General features: G+C 42.6%; 1 protein-coding gene across 1 annotated transcript in view; it reads right to left on the reverse strand.

Moving 5' to 3' along the window:
* MBOAT1 (membrane bound O-acyltransferase domain containing 1) overlaps positions 1 to 14,455 on the reverse strand; it is a 112,678-nt gene extending 98,223 nt beyond the window's left edge. Inside the window, exon 1 of the mRNA XM_067752103.1 lies at positions 14,149 to 14,455. Within this exon, the coding sequence (XP_067608204.1) occupies positions 14,149 to 14,244 (96 nt within the window). The 5' untranslated portion in view covers positions 14,245 to 14,455. The remainder of the gene's footprint in view (positions 1 to 14,148) is intronic.
* Positions 14,456 to 27,624: the final 13,169 nt, after the last annotated feature.

Here is a 27,624-nt window from a genome sequence, read left to right on the forward strand (position 1 = left end):
TCATTGAGCAATGGTAAATGCCTGGAGAGTTTTGTCCGGGGGTGGTTCTGCTGTTTGATGTTACAGGGAGAGAAATATTTATCTTACTAAACAACTATTCATTCATGAAGATTACCGGATGGATTCAGGATGAACCAAAAGTCCTTTATATCTTTACTGAAAGTGACTTAGATGCATGCAATGATTTTAATAAATCTGACTTTAAAGTAAAGCACAGACACATACCAGTGTAACTGTGTGCTTTCTTTCCATTCTTCTGACTCGAAAATTCTCTAAAAGCATGCTGGTCCCAATGTTCACAGACATAGCACAACTAACAATCCTTGATTTAAAATAAAAAGCATCATGTCTTAAATAAAATTTATTTTTCAGAACAGTTTTAGATTTACAGAAAAATTGCAAAGATAATACAGAGAGTTCTCATATATCCTACAACGTATTTCCTTTATTATTAGCACCTTACATATAAAGGTTTCATCTGTCATAGTTAATGAACCAATATTGATACACTAGTATTAACTAAAGCCCATACTTTACTCAGATTTGCTTATTACCCAATGCCCTTTTTCTGCTCCAGGATCCCATCCAGGACACCACATTGCATTCACTTGTCATGTCTCCTGAGACTTCTCTTGGTTATGCCAATGGTTATACAACCTGGTGAATATACTAAAAAAAACACTGACTGGTACACTTGAAATGGGTGAATTGTAAGGTACGGAATCGTAGACTAGAAAGAGGACATTAGTGGAAAAATGGGTGAAATTCAAAAAGTCTGGAATTTATTTAATGGTTTTCTATCAGTGTTGATGTTTGACTTTTGACAAGTGTACCTAACGTTGAGGAAAACCGGGGGAGGCACATATAAAAACTGTCTGTACTATCAGCACAGTTTTTCTGTGAATTTTAAATTATTCCAAAATAAGTTTGTTTTTCTTTAATTACCATAGAATGTGATCTATTATTATGAAGCAAAGGGCAAACCTTAGATGAGGTGCAAGTCGCTTCTTGAAATATTGGTGAGACCCTTAGTATTTTCCCTCGAGCTAAAGAGGGATAATTACAAAATGACACAACAAAGGACTTCTCTGAGGCCATCAAGTTCAAGGCCTTCTTCAGGAAATGAGGCGCATCAGTGGCACACCCCATCCATGGTTACCTAACCGGCATTTTATGGTCCTCACTGATGGCTACTCCACAGTCTGTGGCTCTTGCCATCTTTTGTCAACTCCTTTACTCAAGTTCATTTCCTTTTTTGTTTAGGAACCTTCAGTCCAGTTGTTCTTAGAACCATTTTTCCTGCTCGTTTCTAACTTCTCCATAGCATCTAGAAACTCTGCAACAGAGAACCAAATCTCGACACATATAACTCTAATCAATGTTTGAGGGTTGCCAAGCACACAAGAGCTGGTTTTCCAGCTCTCCTAAAAACTTGTAAGGGGTCAATTTCCAAATCATTTTACAGCCCACTACTGTCTTTCTAATTCTCTCTGCAGTTTCCACTAGCTAAGATGCACAGTCATAATTCATTATTGGTTATGACAGTGAACTTGGGTCCCACCTGGTATCTTGATGAAATGATTACTTTTAGTTTATAGCCTCCTTTCGCCCTTCTTTCAAACTAAGATAACAAAACTGGCCATCGGATAAAGATATCTATGAAGGCTCTCAATACCTCAGTAGAAAGATAAACACATAAGTCAACTTAAGCTTTGCAACGTAGGCTCACTATAAAACTGAGGTAAATGTTAACTCGATAAGGCTGAGGTTACAAAACAGTCCTTTATTATACTCTTTTTGTAAACTCCACCCCCAGAACCTACACATTAAGAAAATGAAAAATCTTCTTGTTCTTCCCTCCACAATGTGTAGAAAACAGCTCTCTGAGTAGAATTTCATATACAAATTGATTTGCTTCCCTTTTGTTCAGTAACCTGCAGGCAGGTTAACACTTACTGTTTGGAGATGAATGGCGATTCTCTTTTGGAATTGAGAAGGGAGGAAAACCAGCTCAACATCTCTAGTAAACAAGAAACAGAAGCTCTTTTTCACACTGTCTTATTTCCGTTGTAAAGCACACAAATTCCTAAGGCGTTCTGACCTTGCTCTAACGAGGAGGTGGAAGAAGAGAGATTCCAGAGCCCTGAAGGTCAATTCGCTTCAGCCAACATGCATGGAAATGCACTCATTTCACTGGGAGAAACAAGAAAGGAAAATATACAGATACAATCCTTTTAGCTACATCCACTGAAAAGTAAAAAGAGAAAGAAAAGGCCTTGGAGGGGGGCCTTTACCCTCAAGAAGTGTTTCTTTACAATCTAAAACCAAGCCTTCCTTGCTACTGTTGAAGATCTTGGAATCACAGAATTTTAGAGCTGCATTGGGCTTAAAGAACATCATTTCCAGCAGACGGAGAGACCAAAACTTCCGCTGACACCGGGTCAGTGGGAGGCAGAACCATTTTCATCCCTGGGGCACAAGGGAAAGGGAATCTTTAATGTCCTCATGCCTAAGTCCAGAGTGTACGCTCTCCCTCCCAGGGAAACTGGAGGCAAAGCCCATCTTCTGCTCGCCCTGAGCTCAGTGCTCATCCCACCACCCCACCTGCCCCACTGAACGTGGTCCCCATGTTCTCCATGTTCCTGGGGACCATGCCAATGTGGGAGACCCCTCCCCAAACTCATCACCCACCCCCACCAGCGTCTTTCAGCGTCTGCTAAAGGACAAGGCCGTTCCTGGAAGCAGAGAAGCAGAACTCTCAGAAAAGGCAGAAAGGAAGTCAACGTCACAAGAACTCTGTAGATGCAGATATGAATCAATCCCTAAGAGACACTGTTAAGTTTTTTTAAAAAGGCGAAGAGTGGAAGAACCGTACACTCTCGTTTGTGTCAGAAAAGACAAAAAGATTCTGTGTACATGGCAGCCTCGCCTACCTCTGGCCACGAGCGGGGAGCGGATCTGAGCAGCTGCAAACTGGGGGCGGGGCGTGAGGGGGGTGTACACCACAGGGACTGACCCTTCATTATACCCCCTTTTCTGCCTTGTGGTTTGATACTAAGTCCATAAGCTACCTGGTCAGAAAACTCATTTTTTTAAACTGTATTTATACAAAATAAAAACCAAAAAAATTAATCAAACACAAAACATTACAGATAAATAAATATTTAAAATAAATGAAATTAAATTTTTAAAAAGACAGAGCAAAAAATGATGCCAGGGATAAAAAAAAAGTCGTTGGAGGAAAGAAGTCTCAACCCAGTGACACTCACAGTTAAACCACTTCATAAAATTTCACAAAATGACTTTTGAATTTAGCAACTTCCTCTAGGCCTTAGCAACCTTGTGTTGTATACCTCTGCTGACTGTTTCAAATGAGAAGTACAGAATGATGAATGAGACAAAAATAGGGGTGGGGGGGAGACAACCACTCATTTTTTAATTACTTGTTTGAAATAAGAAGTTAGAACTCTCTGAACAAAACTTTTCCAATGTACCCCTGCTCCTTTTTCAGATGAGGCTTTCAAACCCGAGCTTTGTGTTGTTGTTTTGGTAAATAGGCTGGAGAATGGAGTATCCGTAATAATACGATGGCTGCAAAATCCCCAGCACCACCCCCCAGCCAGAAATCCTAACGCAACACTGAGAGCCCCTTTTATGCTGTGTGGACTTTCAAAACCATACTTCAAAAAATGATTAACCACTGATAACAAAGTTATAGGCAGAGCCCCACTATTATAAGGAAGACGGTAAATGATTAACCGAGTGCCTATTTTTTGGCTAAAATGGGTTAATGAGTTCATCTTGTGGCAGATGATCACATTTCTAAGCCCTATGGGACAGTGGGCTTTTAATGAAGCACATTTTTAACTCGAATAAACTACTTGAAGTTACTTTTCCCGCTGATTATTCTCTATCCTTCTGCTATCCTGGCAAAACTACTAGAAATTGTCATTAACAAGACTGCAGCAAGTTCTCCCTTTGTCTTGTTTACTGAAAGGGTTGACTTCCTTAAAATAGAAAGCTTCTGAAAAGCATACAACCAAATACTGTTATTAAATTACACAGACTGAATTCTTTTTACAAGTTGCTGCTACAAAAAGATATTTCCAGATTGTATCTCCTTATAATCTTTCCATGAAATTTTTCTTTATAAATGTAATTCAGAGGCTGTGCTTCAAAAACACTTGGGAGTACTTGGGTATACAGCACTTTCTGTATGTAAGTGACTTGACTTCAAACTGCAAAAGGAAAACTGTACATGGTGTTCACACACACTTGAGACAACTGGTCCAAAAAAATGATATTAATATCTGCCTTTATAATGGTAGGTAATGCATCTATCAACTCCACATAATGAAAACGGGAATGGAGAATTTTATATTTAAACAACCCAAGATTCACATATAACTATCAGTAATGGGGCCATTAATTAACTCTCAAATCAGAAATTAGGCCTATTCGATCTGAAGTGTAGGGTCCAAATAATAAACAGGCTTAACCAGTTGGTAAAAAGAACCGGCTCCTAATTTTATCATCACTTAGTCATCCATTCCAGTGCAAATTATGTAAATAAAATTCCACTTCAAGGGAACCAAGTTTATTTAGTTCTTACTTCGTACTAACAAGCATACCAAGATGACTAAGATGCAGCCTCACTCACTGCCCAAGAAGAAAGGTCATCTTTCCTCAGCCTCAGTACCTTTGCTCAAACAGCTTCCTCTTCCTGGCATATTCTGCCTGTCCCACCTGGCCTCACCGCTGCACTTTCCCCTTCTCCTTCTAAAGCAGCAGCTCCCAGGAAGCTCCCCTCACCTTCCCCAGGACAGGCCCAGGAGTGCTGAGGCCCACACGTACACATTTTCTGGAGCATTGAGCACACTGCTTTACAAGAGCTTAGACGTAATAAAGTAATTTACCAAGTGCGTATTGGTTTGCCTCCTAGAAGGCAGAGATCCTAATTAATCTCTGTATCCCCTTCTAGCCCAATATTTGGCATCCGGTACTCCATAAGCAAGTACAGAGAGAAGCCTCTCAGAATCAGGCAGGGCAGCAAGACGATAAATATCTGAGACATAAAGTAAGAGGCACCCTGTGGGAGAAAAGAATGAAATATTGCCATTTGCAGCGACATGGATGGACCTAGCGTATATCCTACGAAGTGAAGTAAGTCAGACAAAGACAAATATTACATGATATCACTTATATATGGAACCTAAAAAATAATACCAGTGCATTTATATACAAAACAGAAAGAGACTCACAGACATAGAAAACAAATTCATGGTTACCAATGGGGAAAGGGAGGGGGGAGGGATAAATTACAAGTATGGGATTAACAGATACAAACTACTGCGCATAAAATAGGTAAGCAACAAGGATGTACTGTATAGTACAGGGAATATATGTACTGTATATTCAATATATTGTAATAACCTACAATGGAATATACTCTGAAAAATATACATATAACTGAATCACTTTGCTGTACAGCTGAAACTAGCATTGTAAATCAACTATATATTTCAATTTTTTAAAAAAGACAGAAACACACACATAACCAATATGCAGACAAGTAGATATGCATATACAAAGTCAATAAACATAATCTCTCCCACCAAAAAGAGAAGCACATACAGTATGGAGAGAGTGCTATGGAGAAAAAAAGAAAATAAAATCGGATCCATTTGGCCCTGGGGGAGGCGGGGGGATGATCTATAAGGGGAGAGGAGAGAGCAAGGCCAGGGTTCCAGAGAGCAGACAGGAGGGGATGAAAAAGGAAATGAGGATGAGGATGAGGACTAATATCAGGCAGAGGGAAAAGTGTGAGCAGAAGCTGGAAGGTGTGAACGACGCAGTGGATCTGAGGCACAGGAAAGAACTCATCCGCTGCACTGATGGTACAGCGCCCAGGGAAGCAGTGGCTGGGATGCAGGGCAGTGACTACGAGCAAAGTCTGCAGAGGCAGTCCTGGGTTCGAGCCCTGCCCAGCTCCCAGGCTGCCCACCCTCTTTGTGTGCAGCTCCAGGAAAGACCACAAGGCCCAGGGTGAGTCGCTGGCCGCGGCCTTACCAGGACTCTGGGGCCCCCGGGGACCCCTCTACCTGCCAAGCACCCCGCCGCTCATCCTTGAGCCTCCTGTGCCCGGCATGCAGGCTTGCAGTCATGGGCTCCGAGGTCCTCCTCAAAGCCCTCAGTCTGCTCTGCTCCCGGAAGCCTCGGTGTCTTCCCAGCTCTCTCCCTCCCTCTTAGCCTTGAGGGAGAACTGTCCGCCCCCAGGCGTCTGCTTTCCCATTTTACCACCACAAACGGCAAGGAGAGAGAAGAAAGTCACTGCTTTTCCAGATTCCCCCACTGCTGCTTTGGACCATTTTTCTTCCACCATCCTTCTGTCATTTAAGAATATACTTGAGGACTAAAAGATGTAAGTGCTGTATAGAATCAGCCAATTATGTGAAAGTAGCGTATCTGCCTTTACTGTGTTTGTCATTAACCTGAATGGAAAGACCTTTAAAATTGACTTCTTTAGAAAGCATTTGAATGCATTTTGTTTGGTATTGTATTTATTCAATAAAGTGTTTAAGTAGTGCCAAGTGTGAACTGGGCCCTAGGATGGTGTCGGTTGGAGGGAACAGGGGGTGGTGGGACTGAAAGAACAGAGCAGGCTGACCCCCGCTCAACAGGCTCAGCTGCTGCCTCCTTTGATAAAGGGGCTAAGAGAGCTCTTCCAACGCCCTTTGAGAGGCACCGTCCTTCCAGCCAGGAAGTACCTCCCTCCAGACCCCACTCTGTGTCCTAACATTAAATGAGATGCGCCCTGGAGAGTGGCTGGCTGAGTGCCTGATAGCAGAGCCTGTCATACCCTCTCTGGTCCTTCTTCATTGTCAGGATCTACCAATCTACCTCCACATTCCTGGAGAGTTTAGGTAGCACAGAGTCTTTCTCTCCACCTCACATCCCCAGTCACCTAGGCAGCTTCAATGTTTAGGACGATCAACCAAATTCCCCAGTTCCTCAACTTGCTAAACTGAGTCGACTTTCACCCCTTCTCCCATGGCCACACCTTGACTTTCATCCTTGCCCAGGGAAGCTTCCCTAGGAATCTTCATCTTAAATACCCTGGCCCCCGGCTCTCTCACTTCCCCTGCACCCGCCCCTCAAAGTCCCTCCAATCTCCAAATGTTTCCCTTTTCACTGCCATCACCTCCAGCTACCTGTCAGCATCTTTCAACACCCTTACTTCTTAACGTTCCAACAAGCTTCCCTGCAAACGTCCAGCGATTTATTTTACTTTTGCTCCTACAAGGAGCTGCTGAAAGACAAAAACCACATATTGGCACCAATCCTGAAATTTTTGATTTTCAGTGCGTCGATTATACTCAGCAACCCATTAAATTGACCCCAGGCCGCTCCTTCTCTGCTCCCCCATTAAGACTACTCCAAACATCCACTCATTGTCAAAAACCCCTGCTCCATCCCTGCCTCCTTCAGCCAGGACCTCCCGCCCCACTTCACAAAATGAAAATCCTTTCACATCTTAAACCCTTCAATGCCTTCCCTTGGACGGTAGTAATGCCTCTAAACTTCAGGTAGCACAAGGATCACCTGGGCAGCCCTGTCACTCGGAAATGTATTTGGATTCACTAGGTCTGAGTCAAATCCCAGAAGCATATTTGGCAATAGATACTGATGACGGTCCATCCGCCAAATGTGAGGAAAATTATCTATAACAGGGGTCTCAAACTCCAGTCCTCAGGCCAAATCCAGCCCTTGCCTGTTTTGTGTGGCCTGCATGTTAGCTACGTGTTTTTACATCTTTAAAGGGTTGGGAAAAAAATATCAAAAGAAGAAAATTTCACAACATGTGCAAATTACATAAAATTCAAATTTCAGTCCATAAATAAAGTTTCATGAGAACACAGCCAGGCCCAACGATTTACATATTGTCTATGGCTGCTCTCACCGCACAATGGCACAGTTGAGTCGTGCAACAAAGGCTGTACTGCCTGCAAAGCCGAAAATATTTACTGTCTGGCCCGTTACAGAAATAGTTTGCTTCCCCCTGGTCTCTGCAGGGTGAAGTACAAACACCTCACCAGAGCCTCCCAGCTTCCTCATGATGTGACCCCTGCCTCCCTCCCCAGCCTGGAGTCCCAAAATCTTCACAAGGGCAGCCTCACCAGCCACTTCAGTGGACTCAGTTCCTTGAACGAAGTGCACAGTTTCACACCTCCCCACCTCTGTATGTGCTGTTCTTTCTACCCACTTTGCCTGACAAATACCTCTTCGGCCTTCAAGACCCAGTTCGTGGTCCTCCCCGCCTGTGAGATGCTCTCTGACAACCACACCTCACCCGCCTCCACGGCGCTTAATTAATTTGTATCCCATTTATCTGCATACAGCAGTGGTTCTCAAATTTTGGGGCATCCCAGCACCACCGAGAGGGCTCATGAAATCCCCCGCTGGCTGGGTCTGTGCCCAGAGCAGCAGACAGGGTGCCAGGCAGAGAATAACTTTTCTAACAAGTTTCAAGGCTGATGCTGCAGGTCCAGGCACCACACAGGAGCAACATTGGTTGACTTCTGTGTCCCCACCCCACCCAACAATGAGTTTTTCGAGGATGGACCCTATTTTATTCATGTTTGAATGATAACAGCCTCACCCAGTCCCAGGAATTCCTGGAACATGGCAGAAACTCAGTATTTGCTGTTTGTAGTCTAACCAAATGATGCTCCTCCCATAAGCCGATGATTTCACTATCAGACAGTGAAAGGGAAATTAAGTAGGGAGAGGAGACCTAGCCTTGTAGGCCAAAAAAATGAATGAAGTGGCTCTCTGCAGGATGGACATTCTGTGACCTGCCATATGCATCCTGAGCCTGGGGTCAGCTGGAAAGCCCCAGGGTGGAGAGTAGATTGTTCAAGTCAGAAACCCAAGAGTACAGCCTGGAGGCAGCACCCACAGGGGGAATGTTCGGTAGAGGACCCTCCCCACCCCTCCCACAAAGATCCATCTCTCTCCACTTTAAAAACAGAAGATTCTGTATCAAAGTCTGATCATGTATATCGTCAGCACTGGCATATATTGCTACTAATGAAAAGCATTTGTTGAGCACGCTACTACTTGCTTGGAATACCAGGATAGATAAAACCTAGACTTCAAGGAGACTTTAAATTAGTTTGAAACTCAGTATTATAAACCAGGCAGGATACCTAACAAAATAAGGTAACATTTTGTGTCAAGTGTCAAATATAAACCGTGTCAAAGGTAAACAGTAAATTCCACAAGAGTCCAAGGTGTCCTGTGGCTTTTCCCTTCTCTGTTCCACTAAGGTACCACCTACAAACCTCTATTAGTACCTACATAGGTCTGTGAGGACATAGCACTTCTATAGGTCTTTTGTCTCCTCCATGGGCGTATAAACTCTTCAAGGATAGGAACCTTGATTTTTTTTTTTTAAGACCTGACCAAGTCCCTGGTACTACTAGTGTTAAATAAATATTTAATTGATTTAATAATGACTGTGGAATGTGAGCTGGGCTTTTAACCAAGGGCAAGACTTAGATAAGAATAGAAAATTGAGGGTTGGGCTTTCCAAGAATAGGCAAAAGAACCAACCAGGTGACTGAAAGCTCCAGGCAGGTACAGACACTGTGGTCAGAGGCCCCGGTGGAGTCATCAAAACCCACTGCTGATATCACCATAAGTCGAGAGGGTCAGGCCTTCAGAGCTGGTCTTCACTGATCTTGCCTTTTAAACTGTAACACAAGCTTACATAAATAGGCCTAAACCTGGACTGCTTTAATCTCAAAAATCATTTCCTGGCACTCAGAGTTCCCCACCACCAAATTGCAAATTCCTTAAAGCCAGGAATTTCTCCTCTTGCACAGCTCCTAGGATACGACCGTGTACCACACAAATTAGGAACGTCAGTATTACCGCGTCTATCCTGGTAGCTGAGTCAACTTTGCAAACTTCGAAGGCTAGGATAGTTTAAAGACAGATCATGCCATACCCCACGACCAAAACCGAGTGGAGAGGGCATGAGCAGATGATTTAAACAAAAAAATCAAACAAAATAGTCATCCTCAGTTCTTTGCCCGAGTTCCACATCTGCTCGAAAGAAACTCATTCTAGAAACGCAGTTTTCATCAAACTCATCTGTGAGGCACCTGTGAAGGCCCCTAAGTCATCCATTTCCTATACTCTGGATCTGAACTGCTGTGCTCTAGTCTCTAATTAAATAAGATGATTTTGCATTTAACATCTTTAGGAGGAGGCCAGGCTAGTAAAAGTCCCTGGAAACTAAAACCATAGACTTTTCCTGAGTATAGTCACAATTGCACACAGGCTCCCCCCATAAGCTAACAGAACAGATAAATGGAAGAATTAGATGAAAAATAATTAAAGACAGCCACTATGGAGAATAGTATGGAGGTTCCTTAAAAAACTAAAAATAGAGCTACCATATATATGATCCAGCAATCCCACTCCTGAGTATATATCCAGAGAAAACCATAATTTGAAAAGATACATGCAACCCCAATGTTCACTGCAGCACTATTTACAATAGCCAGGACATGGAAGCCACCTAAATGTCCATCAACAGATGAATGGATAAAGAACAGGTGGTACATGTATACAATGGAATGTTACTCAGCCATAAAAAAAAAATGAAATAATGCCATCTGCAGCAATATGAATAGACCTAGAGATTGTCATACTGAGTGAAGTAAGTCAGACAAATATCATATGATATCGCTTATATGTGGAATCTAAAAAAAATGGTACAAATGAACTTATTTACAAGACAGAGTCACAGATATAGAAAACAAACATGGTTACCAGGGGGAAAGGGTTGGGGGAGGGATAAATTGGGAGATTGGGACTGACATATACACACTACTATTTATAAAATAGATAACTAATAAGGACCTACTGTATAGCACAGGGAACTCTACTCAATACTCTGTAATAACCTATATGGGAAAATAACCTAAGAAAGAGTAGATATATGTATATGTATAACTGATTCACTTTGCTGTACACCTGAAACTAACGTAACATTTAAATCAACTGTACTCCAGTAAAAATATTTAAAAAAAGAGTTCTTCACTCACATAGTAGAATGCTCAACAGATATTTCAGGTTTTGCAAATAATAAACAACTTGACACAGGGAGACCCAGAAGCCAAAGACATTCTCACAAGTGCAATCAATACAGAAATTAAAAATATACGTGTGAAATGTTAAGACATTAAGAAAAGGATTCACTATCCTTAAGTGGCATATGAAGAACCACTTGGACAACGTGAGGTATATGTTTTATCACTGTTAGCAAATCGAAGGCCAATAAAAAGTCACTCTTTAATGGGCCAGGAGCAAACATGTATCAAGGACTGGGCTCTCACCCTAGGACTGTCCTCCAGACCTGGCTCCACTTTTCTCTTCCCAATTTTGTGCCCCAGGGGGAGCCCCTGCAGACCACATCGCCCAGGTGCCCCAGGCCAGCCACCCACTGGGGGCCACTGCAAGAGATGGAAGGGGGCTTCCCTGGTGGCGCAGTGGTTGAGAGTCCGCCTGCCGATGCAGGGGACACGGGTTCGCGCCCCAGTCCGGGAAGATCCCACGTGCCGCGGAGCAGCTGGGCCCGTGAGCCATGGCCGCTGAGCCTGAGCATCCGGAGCCTGTGCTCCGCAGCGAGAGAGGCCACAACAGTGAGAGGCCCGCGTACCGCAAGAAAAAAGAGATGGAAAGGCCAGGAGATGGGGAGCAGAAGGGCTGAGGTTCTCTCTCTACTTCCCCCCTGTATCCTGGCAAGAGGACTTTCTTCCCTTTCCCTTGCCCAGGTCTTGGTACCTGGACCTCCTTTATTGGTTCCCTTAATGCCACCCACACCTCTCTAAGTAGTTCATCAAAGTTCCTTCATTGCCATCCATTGAGTTGAATTGTTTCCTGCCAGGACCCTGTCTGATACAAGGACTGTAGGGCATTTTATATCTATATAAAATGTCTCGGCTCCAAAACGTAGGTCTTTTTGTCGTCTCCCATTTTACACGTGAAGACTCTGAGGCTCCAGGAGGGTAGAATACCAGCCAGCAGTCATAAAGGAAGTTTCTGGCAGAGCACAAATTACTCCCAAGTCAGTCTAACAACTAAAAAGCCCCTGAAAGTGCGAGGGAGAAAAACACATCAAGCTTCCAAACTCTCAAGCCACAGTTTAGCCTCAAACCACATTATTTATGGTTTGGGATTCTCCCTCGGCCTGAAATGAGCCAGCTGGGGCATTGCCCTTTCAGTGCTTCTTCCACTGAGAGTTGCTTAGATTTGACCCTGCTGGAGGGCAGTGGGGTTTCCTAAGATCTAAGAGATCACAGGTGCTCCTTCCTTGCCTATCGCCCACATTTTTCCTTCAGTTCATCCCAGAAATCCCTTCCTTCCAGCCTTAAACATCCCACAGGCTCTCTTGTTCTTGTTTATAAATTAAAACCAGAATTCCTTTGCCAGAAATCCAGGAGATGGAAGATGAGGGTGGATGCAGTTACAAAGCACTTAATAACATCATCCTAGGCACCTCTCAGTCGTCAATCTCTGGGATTCATTAACAATCTAACTCTTTCCATACAAAAAACCTCCCTGGATTCCTCTTCTCTGTAGCTGTGCTGAATTGCTGAAAATGGAAAATGCAATTAAAATAAATTGTGATGGAGAGTAGAGGGGTAAGTACCAACGAACTCCCCTGAAGGAAATTCAGCTCTGAGTTATATTTCATTTCAGGGCTAAAGAATTTGCTATTATTTCTGCCTTTGCAGGTCCTTGGCAGTCACTACACTCTCACTACAAGAACAGGCGTTAGCAGCTGATACCTCTCCCAATTTCCTGACCGTCTGGATTTTACAACTGATGGCCGACAGTCAGGTCAGGTGGAGTTCTGAATCAGATCCTCAGAGGGAGCCAGGTGGAAGGGTGGCTCAGTAAACAGCATCTGAGTACGGGAAACATCTAGGTCTCACTTCCTCGTTGCTGAGGGAATGTGAGTGGAAAGAGCAGCAGGTATACTCTTGTTTGAAGGAAAGAAGAATTTTTTAAAAGATCACTAGTGGGCCGTCCTCCAGCATGCCTTACCCAATTCCATTTAAATAACATACAGCTGACCCTTGAACTACATAGGGGTTAATCTGTCTATAATTTACTGTCGGCCCCTTGTATCTGTGGTTCCTCGGAAACTGTGGATTCAAGCAACCTCGGATGGTACAGTACTGTAGTATTTTCTATTGAAAAATATACACATATAAGTGGGCCCATGCAGTTCAAACCCGTGTTGTTCGCGGGTCAACTGTATATTTATTGACTCACTGCTAAATACAGGGCCTATCTAGCCTGCAGCACCTAAGGAGACAAGAAAAGAGGTTAAGATAGCCTCAACCCTTGGGAAAATTTCTTACCTGGAATTACTGTTGTTTGCTGCCATTTTCAGTTTTAATGGTAGCAGACAGTTGCTGGACAGTCCAAATACCTGCAACAGTGCCTCTCTTCTCCCACTAACCTGTCCTACTAGGGAGCCTGGACCCCCGAGGGTAGACTGACTGAATAACCTAAGGCCCTCGGAAAACCACAGCATCCTGTGTCCCTCCTCCCTTGACGATGTTGATCACAGGTGGTACAAGATACCTGTCAACCCGATTTCACAAGCCTCACTGCAGAAAACCCAGGTCTCTCATTCATAAGCTACAGGCTTTTGCATATAGATCACTCAGGTTCAGTTTCTAAGTAGTTTCATCTAACTTAAAAATAATAAAGACCTGACTACACTGATGAAAGAAACACTTGAGTCATTTATCAGAATGTTTTAGCCCTGGGTTACAGGAAACGAGGAAACCCAAAACTTCAAACAAAACAAAAAAGTTTATTCGAACCTTCTGTGCAAGGTATACCAATTTTTTTCACACTTACAGGAGAAAAACATCAATTTAAAACCAACAAACAAAACTCCACCTGTCTAGTTTGTAGCAGTGAAATCTGCTATGGGGGCGGGGACGGAGGTAGGTAACATCCCCACCAACACCCCCGCAGGCTTCACGCCCGCTCCGGCTCCGGGAGGGTTCCCGCGCTCCCGCCCCAGCCGAGGGCCGCCCGCCCGCCCGCCGTTACCTGGTCCAGAGGGATGCCCAGGAGCTCGCTGAGCGGGTGCAGACAGGTGGAGCCCGTGGTGCGGTAGGAGAGGCTGGGAGGAGGCTCTGCTGCCATCCTGCATCTTCGGGAGGCGGCAGCCCCGGCCCCAGGCCGCGCCACCCCGCTCGGCGTCCTCCCGCCCGAGTGCGCGCGGGTGGCTGTCCCGAGGGCCGCGCGGCCGCCTGGCTCGCGGGGACCGAGCGGCGAGCCGGAGGACGCGACCCAGCGCAAAACTCTCGGGGCGCAAACTTGGCGTTGGCGCAGTGGCCGCGGGCGCGGCAGGAGGACTGCGGCCGAGAGCGTTTGCTTCCCGCTCCCCTCCTCTCGCCGCTCATTGGCCCGGCCGCCCGGGACTGCCCGGGAGGAGGGAGGAAGGGAGGGAGGAAAAGTGCGGACTCGGAGCCCGGCCCTCGAGCGCCACCCGGCCCGCCCTGCCCGGGCCAACCCGAGAGGGAAAGCGACGACAAGGACGCCGCCGCCTAGCCCGGCGCCTGGTGGCGCGCGGCCCCGGGGGCGGGAGGATCCTCTGCTCTTACTCCGCCCGAGCTCCCCATCCTCCCTCCCCGCCACAAGAAACGACCTCCATCCCGGTCACCCTCACGGGCTCCTTGCGCTAGGGAGCACCCTGACCCCACCCCGTTCTGGTTCCGTCGCAGCGTCGGCACCGCGGCCCTCCCGGTCCCCGCGCCGGCTAAGATTTCCTGCACTTTCCTTGCAAGGCTTCTCCCTCGCAGTCCTTGGGGCAAAGGGTTAATCTGCCAGGGGCTCGAAGCCCAAGCACGACCCGGGGCTCCCAGCCAGCACCCCAGCACCCAGCCTCCTTTTCTCCTTACGTGCCTGTGGGCAAGACATAGTTTCCTACACCCTGATCTGACATGGTCTGTGTCACACAGGCGCAGACACCAGGACTGCTAGCTTCTGACCATTAATGTTCGGCCCTTTGGATTGTGAATTCTTTTTACTCCTGTAAGAAACGGCGCTACAGTTACGTGCATTCGGATCAGCTTTTGCCAGAACCGGTTCTAAAAAGAGGTACCTGGCCCCTTCGCTTCTCTGTCCTCAGACACCCAAGTGTATCACTGGCACTTGGAAAACTTTAGTTGATTAATAGGTTTTGAGAATCATAAACGTCTTGATCCTTTCCAAGAACTGTTGTATGCTCGCTGATGAAGAAGGCTTTCAGGAAAGCAGGAAATCAGATGGGTAGGAAAAAATAAAAAACAAAGAAAACTGAGTTGCTGTCAATCTCTAGGCTTCACCAGGTAACCAAGCCCAAAGCTTTGCATCAGCAGTTTCCTGGGAGCTGGTAGGAGCCACAGAGCCGCGGATTAGTTGGTGGAGAATCCGACCAAACAGGGGGCCAGTAACTTTGGGGCAGAACTAACATTGTCATCCACATGGCTTCCAGCTTCAAATCCAACTGAAGGCCTGTCAGATGGTCACAACTTCCCCTCCAAGGCTGGGCCTCACCCTGGCCTTCTGGACGAGCTTCATCACCAAAAAGCTGCACAGAACTTTAAATGGCCGGGCCAGAGTTTCTCAACTCATGTCCCCACCACTCCCTGTCCCCATGGAGATTTTATAGGAGGCCACCGCCACCAGATGACAATCTGCTTTTCACACCACGCACACATATACACACAGGCATATGCTTGAGGCTCAGTTAGGCCAGACAGGCTCATTAAATATCACACAGTTCTAGAAACTGACCAGAATTGAAGCAATGTTCCTCTTATCTTGAGCAAAATGACAGCTTACATGAGGTGTCTGAGGGCAGAAGGAGCTAGAAAGCGTTGTTAAAAGAAAAAAAAAAATCAACACTTAAATGTGAACTGCCAGAAAAGAAAAGTAGGCCAGTTTGGGTAGTGTTTACGAAGCAAATGCTCAGACCACTCATAATTTTCCGCAAAGCTATGCTCTTCAGACTTCAAAAACTAGTCTTCACATTGGCGTAGGTTTAAAAACAGAAGATTAGCCCTCCACGGATTTTCTTCTGCTCAACAAAACACAGATTATCATCTAGTCTAAAATTTCCCCTTAAAAATGGAGGAACTACGCTTAGATCTTGAAAACAAAACAGCACAGAACTTAAATCTTAATAATTCTGTTTTACTGATGCTGTAGTACAATTAATGTTCAAAGAACTATCAGGTGATGCAGCATCAAAAGAATGGGTCAGTTACACTACAGGTTAATTCAGCTGGCTTCTGGAGGATGGGATATGATTCTAAGATGTATAAGAGCTGTACCATGGACTCATCACTCTCTTTTCCTTCCCCTTTATCTGTTTCCATCAGAGATCAATTCATAATAATAATTATTACATGTTAGATATACCTTTTAAAAAGCTCTCTCATTTACCAGTGACAATAACCCACGTGGTTGTTATTATAATCTCTATTTTATAGATGAGAAGCCTGGAGTTTGGAGAGTTTAAGTATCTTGGCTGTGTTTAGGGAGGTTGAATAAAACATGCCTGTCTGATTCCAGAACCTGGGCCCTCAGTCATTATGCCACGTTGCCTCCTCGGAAACAAAACATTTCTCTCTTTATCAAGCGGCCCACTCATACACCCACAGGCCTGTCATTCCTGTGGACAAAGCACTGTATTTACTGTTCAAAAATGAGGTGGCTTGGGGTGATGCTACAGGCACTCGGTCTCACCTGTTTTCTGTCTGCCGTAGAATGAGGCTTGATTTCAAGGTCAAGTTTCTAATCTCCTTTCCGAAGCTATACTCAGAATGTGAAGTCATCCACAAGACCCAGTGCTGATCCTGATGACTGGTCTAAAATTAAAGGCCAGACAAAAAGACCTGAAAAGGGATCTGGCATATTTCAGGGAGGCAGCGTGATACTGTCGACTGATAAAAATCCAACACCAGTCTCATGCCAATCCAGACCCAGCCAAAGATACTCAAACAACAAAATTGAATGAAAATCAGCCTCAGAGTTTACAAAGGTGTAACCCTTCAAGAAGATAAATTCTCATGATTCAATCAAAAATAATCACCAAAAAACCTAATTAAAACCATCTACAAGGACATAACCCACGTAAAAATAAAATACCATGATAATAATACCACATATTCGTGTAATGATATTGTGTATTCACAGAGCACACTCAGTTATATCATCCCTTTTGATCCTCCCAACAATTCTATGAGGTTGAAAGGGCAGGTGTTATCACTTTTATTATTATGTCATCACCCTCTCCATTTTTATTCACGAGAGTATGAAGTTTCTGGTACATCGCAGCTAGCTTATCCAGCTGGTAAACAGCAAAAGTAGGATTCAAACTTGGCTATTCCATTGTTCTTTTTATTACACAGAGATCTTTTTATTATACTAGGAGTCCATCTTCAGGAAAACGGCAGAAACTGTTGCCTGCATAGAACATTTAACTCCACGCCTAACATTTGAGATCTGATCTGGAGAATGGTCTGAACTGACCCACGATGGGTATCACTCTTGCTTTTTAAGCAGTTTCTTTAAGCATCATCCACACAAACCATAGGGAATTTAGATTTTGCAATCAGTGCCCTACTCCGTCACGTCTTAGCTCAACCATTCTGCGTTTGCTTGGAGCATCTGTTACCTCCTACCTGCCTAACGTATTTTCTGAGTTGAGGTCACAGTTAAACATCGTTTTTATAATTGTTCATGTTCAGAAAAATTAAGAAATTAATATAACTGAACACCTACTAGATTTAGCTCTTACTGCTGCATAATATAGCATTTTCCCCTGAGAATACTATCATTTAGTCATTCCAGATAAATCGACACAAATCCTCTCAGCCTGCTAACCTCTGTACTTACATCAGGGAGATGCTGATATGTCTAAAGACAAAAGAATCCAAAATAATATGCCAACCTCTGAAAGAAGCCAGTTATGAGAAATACGAAGCAGAAATTAGTCACGGATAAGCAAATGTAGAAATAAATCTCACTAACAAAACACCATTAACTAAAAATACACAGAACAATATTTATAAATACGATTTTGCACAACTTCTGAGTGGGCAGGATTGGAGGCTAAAATGTAGAAAAGAAACAGGTAATGAAAATCTAAAGAACCCAGCCTTTAGAGCAAAGCAAAACTGGACCCGAAAACCAGTACTGCTTTCTACTAGTTTTGTGACTTTGAACAAATCAATTATCTTCTGCAAGTCTCCGCTTCCTCCTCTATAATGTGGAAATAAGAATTACGGTCTCGGGCTTCCCTGGTGGCGCAGTGGTTGAGCGTCCGCCTGCCGATGCAGGGGACGCGGGTTCGTGCCCCGGTCCGCGAGGATCCCACATGCCTCGGAGCGGCTGGGCCCGTGAGCCATGGCCACTGAGCCTGCGCGTTCAGAGCCTGTGCTCCGCAACGTGAGAGGCCACAACAGTGACAGGCCCGCGTACCGCAAAAAAAAAAAAAAAAAGAATTACAGTCTCTTGTGGCTGGTGTAAGGACTGAAGGAAAGATTATATATGAAATAACCCATCATCAAGTAATTGTTCAAAAAATATTAATTATCTCTGCTCAGCGGAGCTTACCCTCTACAAGCTAACATTTTATTTTTAACTTTAGCCTTTGGGGAAGGAGAGGTTTCTAAAATGGATCGCACATGTCCCTGCATACTTAAATGGAGTTCGTGACCATTACTGAGTTTTTGCTGATGAGTCAAGAACCCATCCTGCAATAGAGTGATGTCTTGGAGTCCATTGACTTGTCAACAATTTGTCCGTACACTAAACTACGCCCAAAGAGGTCAGCTTTTTCAATTACTGTGTCTACTTTCTAGTTTTCCAATCTCCTCTCGTATTTCGGTTGCTGCTGCCTTGACTGCTATTCTGGTTCTCCTGTGAGTTAGGGAACTCTAAAATTGCTAGGCTTTGGCTGAATGCCTAAGGAGTGCTTGTAGAAGTCAAGTACAGTTGTCCCTCAGTATCCGGGGACGGCTGGTTCCAGGACGTGCGGCAGACATCAAAATCCATGGAAGCACGAGTCTTACAGTAGACTCTCCTGTCTGCGAGCTCCACATCCGCGGATTCAACCTACTGCTGATGGAAAACGTAGTACTGTATGCAAACTATATGTATGGAGAGCCGACTGTACCTCGTTTTTAAGTAAGCTCTATGCTATCTATCTCGGATACTCAGAGGTTTGTTTTTTTTTTCTTACTTCCTTTGGGTGTCCTGACATGCTGGGTGTCCTGATAATGCTTTGGGTGTCCTGACATTCTCCACCCCGTGCCCCAGCCCCACTGTGGGTGTCGTTGCTGAGACCGCTGCCATCTTAGGCTTCAGGGAGCTGCCCAGCATTAATCCTTTAATCCTAGACCTCGTTTTCAGATCAGAGGCCACTTGGACGCTCCCTCAACCCATATTTTTACCTTACTCTTCGCTCTTTGTTCTGCTGCCTGATTCCTAGGCCCAACGATAGTGTCAAGCACAGCAATGCTTTAGAATGAAGGGATGGATGGTTTCCTGGCAATCAGTGCAGCCAGTGGTACTCATGACTTCTCACTTAAATCCACATGACCCAGCCTGTTGTTCAGAGCCTGCGTGGCTCTCCGTGTCAGCACATTAGGCTGGCCAGCCCTAAATGCTGAGTGTACACTGTAGTCTGTTATTTATAGGACTAAAGTAGGTATTTGTCCCTATTCTCTAAGCCTTTCCTATACTCCTATTGTGCCATTTCTGCAACTTTCATTTCCTTTGAAACAATTTCCATCATTATTGGTCAATTATTTCAGAGTATCTCAAAAACATACTAGCAGGTGCTCCTGTTGGCAGTCTCTAAGAAAGGAACGTCAAGCTCCGTTGACCACAGGACTTTTTGTGTGTGTACGTGGTGCATCCTTCAGAATTAACATTCCCCAGATTCACTTGGGGAGACAGGGCTTTTGCTTGTGAAGATTGAGTTGCCATTCAGCAAATGTTTATTGAGGAACTGTTATTTATAAAGCACTATTCTAAAGTACAAACAGACAAAAATACCTCCCCCAATGGAGCTCATACTCTAGCAGGGGAAGACAACAAAAACATTAAATATATATATATATATATATATGTATATGATATGTATATGCAGGGTACATATGTTGTAGTGTTTTATAGGGCGGCCAGGGTAGACCTCATTAAGATCACATTTGAACAAAGACTTGAAAGCAGCTAAGGAGTTAGCCAGGCAGATTTCTGGGCAAAGACTGTTCCAGAAAGAGGAACTGTCTAGCACAAAGGCCCAACGACAGGAGTAGGTCTGGCAGAGTGGAGAAACAACAAGCTGCCAAGAAGCCTGGTGCAGAGTGATTGAGGGGAGAGAGGGAGGAGATGGGCCAGAGAGGTATGGAGAGCCAGCCTGTGGGGACCTTGGGGGCCATTACAACAACTTTGTCTGTTCCTCTGATTTCGATCGGGAGCCAGTGCAAGGATTTGAGCAGAGGAGTGCCTATACTCTTTAAACAGCTCCCCTTTCCCCTCCCCCTAGCCCCTGGTAACCACCATTCTACTTTCTGTTTCTATATGAATTTGACTACCTTTGATACCTCTTATAAGTGAAATCATACGATATTTTTCTTTTGGTCACTGGCTTATTTCATGTCCTCAAGGTTGATCCATGTTGTAGCCTGTGACAGGATTTTCTTTCTTTTGAAGGCTGAACAATATTTCATTATATGTAAAGGCCACATTTTGTTTATCCATTCATCTGTTGATGGACACTTGGATTGTTTCCACCTTTTTGCTATGGTGATAGTGCTGCTATCAAAATGGGTGTGTAAATATCTCTTTGAGACCCTACTTTCAACCCTTTGGGTATATCCCCCATAAGTGGGATTGCTGGATGATATGGTAGTTCTCTCTTTAATTTTTTGAGGAACCATCGTACTGTTTTCCATAGCAGTTGTGCCATTTTACAATCCCATCAACAGTGCACAAGGCTTCCAATTTCTCAACATTCTTACCAACGCTTGTTATTTTCTGTTTTGTTTTTATTCGGTAGTAGCCATCCGAACGGATGTGAGGTAATCTCATTGTGGTTTTGATTTACATTTCTCTGCTGGTTAGTAATGCTGAGCACATTTTCATATGCTTGTTAACCATTTTACATCATCTTTAGAGAGACGTCTGTTTAAGCCCGTTACCTATTTTTTGGTCATGTTATTTGATTTTTTGTTGAGATGTAGGAGTTCTCTGTATATCTGGCTATTAACCCTTTATGAGATATATAATTTTCAAATATTTTCTCCCATTCCGTATGTTGCCTTTTCACTCTGTTGATTGTGTCCTTTGATGCACAAAAGTTTTTAAGTTTGATGTCCCATTTCTCCCTTTTTACTTTTGTTACTTGTGCTTTTTTGTCATATATAAAAATCATTGCCACATCCAATGTCATAACGTTTTTCCCCTATGTTTTCTTCTAGTTTTCCAGTTTTAGGTCTTACATGTATGTCTTTAATCCATTTTGAGTTAATTTTCGGATATGGTGTAAGATAAGAGTCCAACTTCAGTTTTTTGCAGATGGATTTCCAGCTTCTCAACACAATCTTAGACTGTCCTTTTCCCATTGAGTAGTCTTGACACCCATATGTTGAAGATCATTTGACCATATGTGTGAGGGTTTATCTGAATTCCCTCATTTTTTAATGTAAAACAATTAAACTATCTCTTTCCTTCCAAGCTCTTTAAAATCCAGCCTATAAAAGGACTTATTATTTTCCTACATAAAGATAATTTTCTCCCTGAAAGAGATTCTCCTGCCAGCTGTGAAAATTTTAGATTTTCCGGCAAATGTCACAGCTATGAATTCAGTCTTCCTGGGCTGCAGTTTCCATGTATGTGGATGAGAAATAAAACTGCCCTGCAACCATTGTAGATTTTTTAAATTATATTTATTGAGAGATACATTATATATGTAAATGTAATAATATATATACACACACATATATATAATTTAAATTAAAATAACCAAATTAAAGATATATGCATGTTTCCACAACTCTTTTAAGAAATAGAACATCAGGAATATCATCAACAGTGCTCTCCAAACCAAGGCTTGTACCGCCCTCATCCCCCCACCCCAACTCAGGTACATAAGGACTTTCTGGGGGTACCTAAGCATCTACCAGTTTAAGTAAGTTATTTCTAGATACCCAAATTCCATATATACTCTTCCTTAACTCAATCTGCCTGAGAACTCTTGAGTTCCCAATAGTCCTTCTCCCACTTGACCAAAGCACCCATTGCAAATCTCACAGTGCACCAGGGTCCTGGGTGTGAACCCCTCTCATCTCCAAATGGGCCAGGTCTCTTGAGGATTAAGCAAGGTACCGTAAACCCACAGGCCTTTCTGTGTTTCCCATTTTATGCATATTTCTGTCAATGGTAAAGCATGAATTTTAGAATCAAGTATTGTGGCTCCTGTCAAGATGTTCTGAAATCAGATCTATGGTAGTGATAAGGATGGGGGTGGCAATGATAATTTTCTACCTCTTTCTTCCCCAGTTTATTTTCAAAGAATGAGGAAGAGTTCTGGGAGAGAAAAACAAAGAAAGCATGGATGAGAAATACTCAACACTGAAAACTTGGGCTTTCTTTTTTCATATATTTAAAAACAAGCATTTCTTTTCAGCTATTTTCAATACTCTTTCCTAGGGTGTGTCATTTGCTGGAAATAAAAACATCTTGATCAGCTGAAGAAGCAGAATGATTCTGATTCTTTTCAGTGTTACTGGAATGTTTTCTGGGACTGCCAAAAATATCAGGATAACTTTGGGTAAAATCCAAAGTTAAAATTTTTATGTAACTTCTTTCCATTTTGGTATGTGGTACTCAATGTAGTAATTAAAACCCATTTTATCAATTATATTATGAATTTTTTGTAATTACATTGCATCCTCGTATTATTTCATCCTATGAAGTGTTTATTATTTTATATCTCCTATTAATAAAAAAAAGTATATGAAATAACTGCTAGCCCCACCAGTTATTACCAGTATAAACCATTCTCTTTATTAAAAGCATAGAAGATCATGATTCTTCTTATAAAAGGATTTATTTCCAAAACCAACTATACTTCAGTAAAATGTAAGATAGATAAATAAATAAATAAGCAAAAAAAAAGGATTTATTTCCAATAAATTTTACTTTTTGTGTTTAATGATTATTTATCAACAGTTATAACATATTTAAGAATTTTTGATAAAGTGGGTACTAATAATAATTACAAAGGTAATTTTTTTTAATCTTGGAGTCTTATGACTTCAGAAAATGAGATAAATGTTAAGATTACACGTATACGCATATTTTGTTTTGGATAAGTATGATAGGATAATCAAGAGAAGAGTTTCAATCATAAAGATATATTAGGACAAAAGCTTGTGGAGGAAGTAGGATAGAAATATTATTCAAAGAGAAAAAGGGAAGATTTACATAATTTAATGTTTTGTTTTACTGAAGATTAGTTGATTTACAATGTTGTGTTAGTTTCAGGTGTACAGCAGTGTGATTCAGTTATACCTACTTATATACCTATTTTTTTCAGATTCTTTTCCCTTATAGGTTATTACAAAATACTGAATAGTTCCCTGTGCTATACAGTAGGTCCTTGTTGGTTATCTATTTTATATATAGTAGTGTGTATATGTTAATCCCAAACTCCTAACTTATCCCTCCTCCCCTTCCCCATATTCTTTAACAAGTTAAAGAGCTTGTTTACATATGTTTTAAATGGTTGTTGGTAACAGTATAAAATTATTATAGTTTTATATCTTATTGAATACTTTTAAAAGCAAGATATGACAGTTTTATTTTTAAATGTCAAATTTTACAACACTGGGAATTACATTCTTTGCAACTCTTTCAACTTATAATGAACATTTTTAGATGGTAATTTTAAAATGTAGGAGCAAATACATAGTTTCTCAAAATTCTTTACGGGAATAAGTGAACAAAAGATTTGAACTAAAAAGTCCTATGTGCCCCTTCTCAATGAATTACCATCTCACAAAGGTGACAATTATTTGAATTTTATGTTAAGTATGTACTTGCTTCTTTTTGTAACTTTGCCATGTATGTATATATCTCTAAGCATAATTGTTAGGGTTAGCTGGTTTTGACCTCTGTACAAGAATTCCCCATTCCTTGTGGGGTTTTTTTTTTAACACTCAAAAGGTTTTTGCAATTCATCCATACAGGGATGTGGTTAAAATACCTTAATCATTTTCACTGCTGTGTGGTATTCCTTTATATAAACTATATCACAATTTAACAATTATTTAACAATTAATTATCACAAGTTAACCATTAGCAGTGGTTAAGAATCCACCTGCCAATGCAGGGGACATGGGTTTGAGCCTTGGTCCAGGAAGCTCCCACATGCCACAGAGCAACTAAGCCTGTGCACCACAACTACTGGGCCTGCACCCTAGGGCCCATGGGCCACAACTGCTGAAGCCCGCATGCCACAACTACTGAGCCCAGGTGCCTAGAGCCCGTGCTCCACAACACGAGAAGCCACTGCAATGAGAAGCCCGCATGCCACAACTAGAGAAAGCCCACACGCAGCAACGAAGACCCAAAGCAGCCAAAAATAAATAAATTAATAAATTGATTAACAATTATCTGGTTCGTTTGATATCTGGAAACAATGGATTCCAGATTTTTGCTTTTAAAAACACTAACATAAAACCATAACAATGCTGACGTAAATATTCTCAACCCCTGGTAAACATAGATAAGAATTTCTTTGTGGTAAAGATTTAGGAGTGAATATTGCTGGATCATAAGCTAAATGCACATTCAACATTTCAAGATGAGACCAAATTGTTTCCCAAAGTGGTTGTACCAAGCTGCCCTCCCCCAGCAGTGTATGAAACTCCCAGTTGCCACATCCTCACTCACACTTGGTATTTTTTTAATCTTTATTGGAGTAAAATTGCTTTATAGTGCTGTCTTAGTTTCTGCTGTATAACAAAGTGAATCAGCTATATGCATACATATATCCCCATATCCCCCACCTGTGCCTCCCTCCCACCCTCCCTATCCCACCCCGTAGGTCCTCACAAAGCACCGAGCTGATCTCCCTGTGCTATGTGGCTGCTTCCCACTAGCTGTCTATTTTACATTTGGTAGTGTATATATGTCCATGCTACTCTCTCACTTCGTCTCAGCTTCCCCTTCCCCACCGTGTCCTCAAGTCTGTTCTCTATGTCTGCGTCTTTATTCCTGCCCTGCCACTAGGTTCATCAGTACCATTTTTTTAGATTCCATATGTATGTGTTAGCACATGGTATTTGTTTTTGTCTTTCTTACTTACTTCACTCTGTATGACAGACTCTAGATCGATCCACCTCATTACAAATAACTCAGTTTTGTTCCTTTTCATGGCTGAGTAATATTCCATTGTATATATGTGCCACATCTTCACTCAACATCACTAATCATTAGAGAAATACAAATCAAAACCACAGTGAGGTATCTATCACCTCACACCATTCAGAATGGCCATCATCAAAAAATCTACAAACAGGGCTTCCCTGGTGGCGCAGTGGTTGGGGGTCCGCCTGCCGATGCAGGGGACATGGGTTCATGCCCCGGTCCGGGAGGATCCCACATGCCGCGGAGCGGCTGGGCCCATGAGCCATGGCCGCTGAGCCTGCGCGTCCGGCGCCTGTGCTCTGCAGCGGGAGAGGCCGCAGCAGTGACAGACCCGCGTACCGCAAAAAAAAAAAAAAAAAAAAAAAAAAAATCTACAAACAATACATGCTGGAGAGGGTGTGGAGAAAAGGGAACTCTCCTGCACTGTTGGTGGGAATGTAAATAGATACAGTCACTATGGAGAACAGTATGGAGGTTCCTTAAAAAGCTAAAAAAAAAAAAAACAACAACACTAAAAACACACTTGGTATTTATAGCCTTTTAAGCTTTTGTCAGACTGGTGAAGGTTAGGTCCTTTTATTATTTTTTCTTATTAGTAATGAAGTTTAGCGTCTTTCTATTTGTCTAGGGACCATTCATGTGTCCTTTTCTCTGAAATATCTATTCATGTTTTTTGCCTATCTTTCTATAACTCGTTTTGTGTTTTATCTATTTCTGTTTTATTTTTAGGAGTATTTTATATGTTCTGGATACCAGTACTAAACATTTATCAGTCATAATTATTGCAAATATCTTCTCCCAGGCTGTAGCTTGAGTTTCACTCTCTTCATGGTGTTTTTAAGTAAATGATCTTAATTTAAATTTAGTCACATATTCAACCTTTTTCTTTATTGTTGCATCTTATTTAAGAAATCTATCTTCACAGATAATAATTCATAATTCACAGATAAGCTTATTTTCTGTTATCTCCTAAATTTTTAATTAATAGGGTTTTTTTTGTTTTTGTTTTTGTGGTACGCGGTCCTCTCACCGTTGTGGCCTCTCCCGTTGCGGAGCAAAGGCTCCGGACGCGCAGGCCCAGTGGTCACGGCTCACGGGCCCAGCCGCTCCGCGGCATGCGGGATCGTCCCGGACTGGGGCACAAACCCGCGTCCCGTGCATCGGCAGGCGGACTCTCAACCACCGCGCCACCAGGGAAGCCCAATTAATAGATTTTTGAAGAGCAATTTTAGGTTTACAGAAAAATTGATTGGAAAGTACAAAGAGTTACCACAAACCCCTCTCTTCCCACCCACCCAGTTTTCTCTATTATTTACATCTTGCATTAGTGTGATACATTTGTTACAATTAATGAACAAATACTGATACATTATTATTAACGGGCATCCATAGTTCACCTTAGAGTTCACTCTTTGTGTTGTACATTCTGTATGTTTTGAAATGTGTATAATGACATGTATCCATCACTACTGTATCAAACAATATGGTTTCACTGCTCTCGATATATTCTGTGCTCCACCTACTTATCCTTCCCTCCCCCATCTCCACCTCTGTAGATCTGCCTTCTCCAGAATGTCATAGAGTAGAGATCCCGCAGTTTGTAGTCTTTTCAGATTGGCTCTTTTCATTTAACAACATGCTTTTAAGGTTCCTCCCTGTTTTTTCATGGCTTGACAACTCGTTTCTTTTCATCACTGTGTAATATTCCATTGTATGGCTGCACCACAGTTGTTTATCCATTTACCTACTGAAAGACATCTTGGTCGACTAAAGCTTTTTAAAATTTTGTTTTATACTTAAGTCTCATCTAGAATGAATTCTTGGGTATGATGTGAGATAGAATTCAGGTTTCATTTTCTACACATGGATTGTTAGATGTTTCAGAAACTTTGATCAACCTGTTCCTATTTTTCCCACCGATCCAGCTCTGTCATATATCAAATTCTCACTTTTGTGCTGATCTGTTTCTAAGCTCACTATTTTATTCCACTGGCCTCTGTGTCTACTCTGGGCCAATACCACAACGTCATAATTACAGTTGGTGTATGAAAGTCTTGGTAGCTGGTATGATGTGTTCCACCACATAGTTCTTCA

The sequence above is a fragment of the Pseudorca crassidens genome, chromosome 10 (assembly GCF_039906515.1).
Source record: "Pseudorca crassidens isolate mPseCra1 chromosome 10, mPseCra1.hap1, whole genome shotgun sequence".
In the NCBI taxonomy this organism is placed as follows: Eukaryota; Metazoa; Chordata; class Mammalia; order Artiodactyla; family Delphinidae; genus Pseudorca; species Pseudorca crassidens.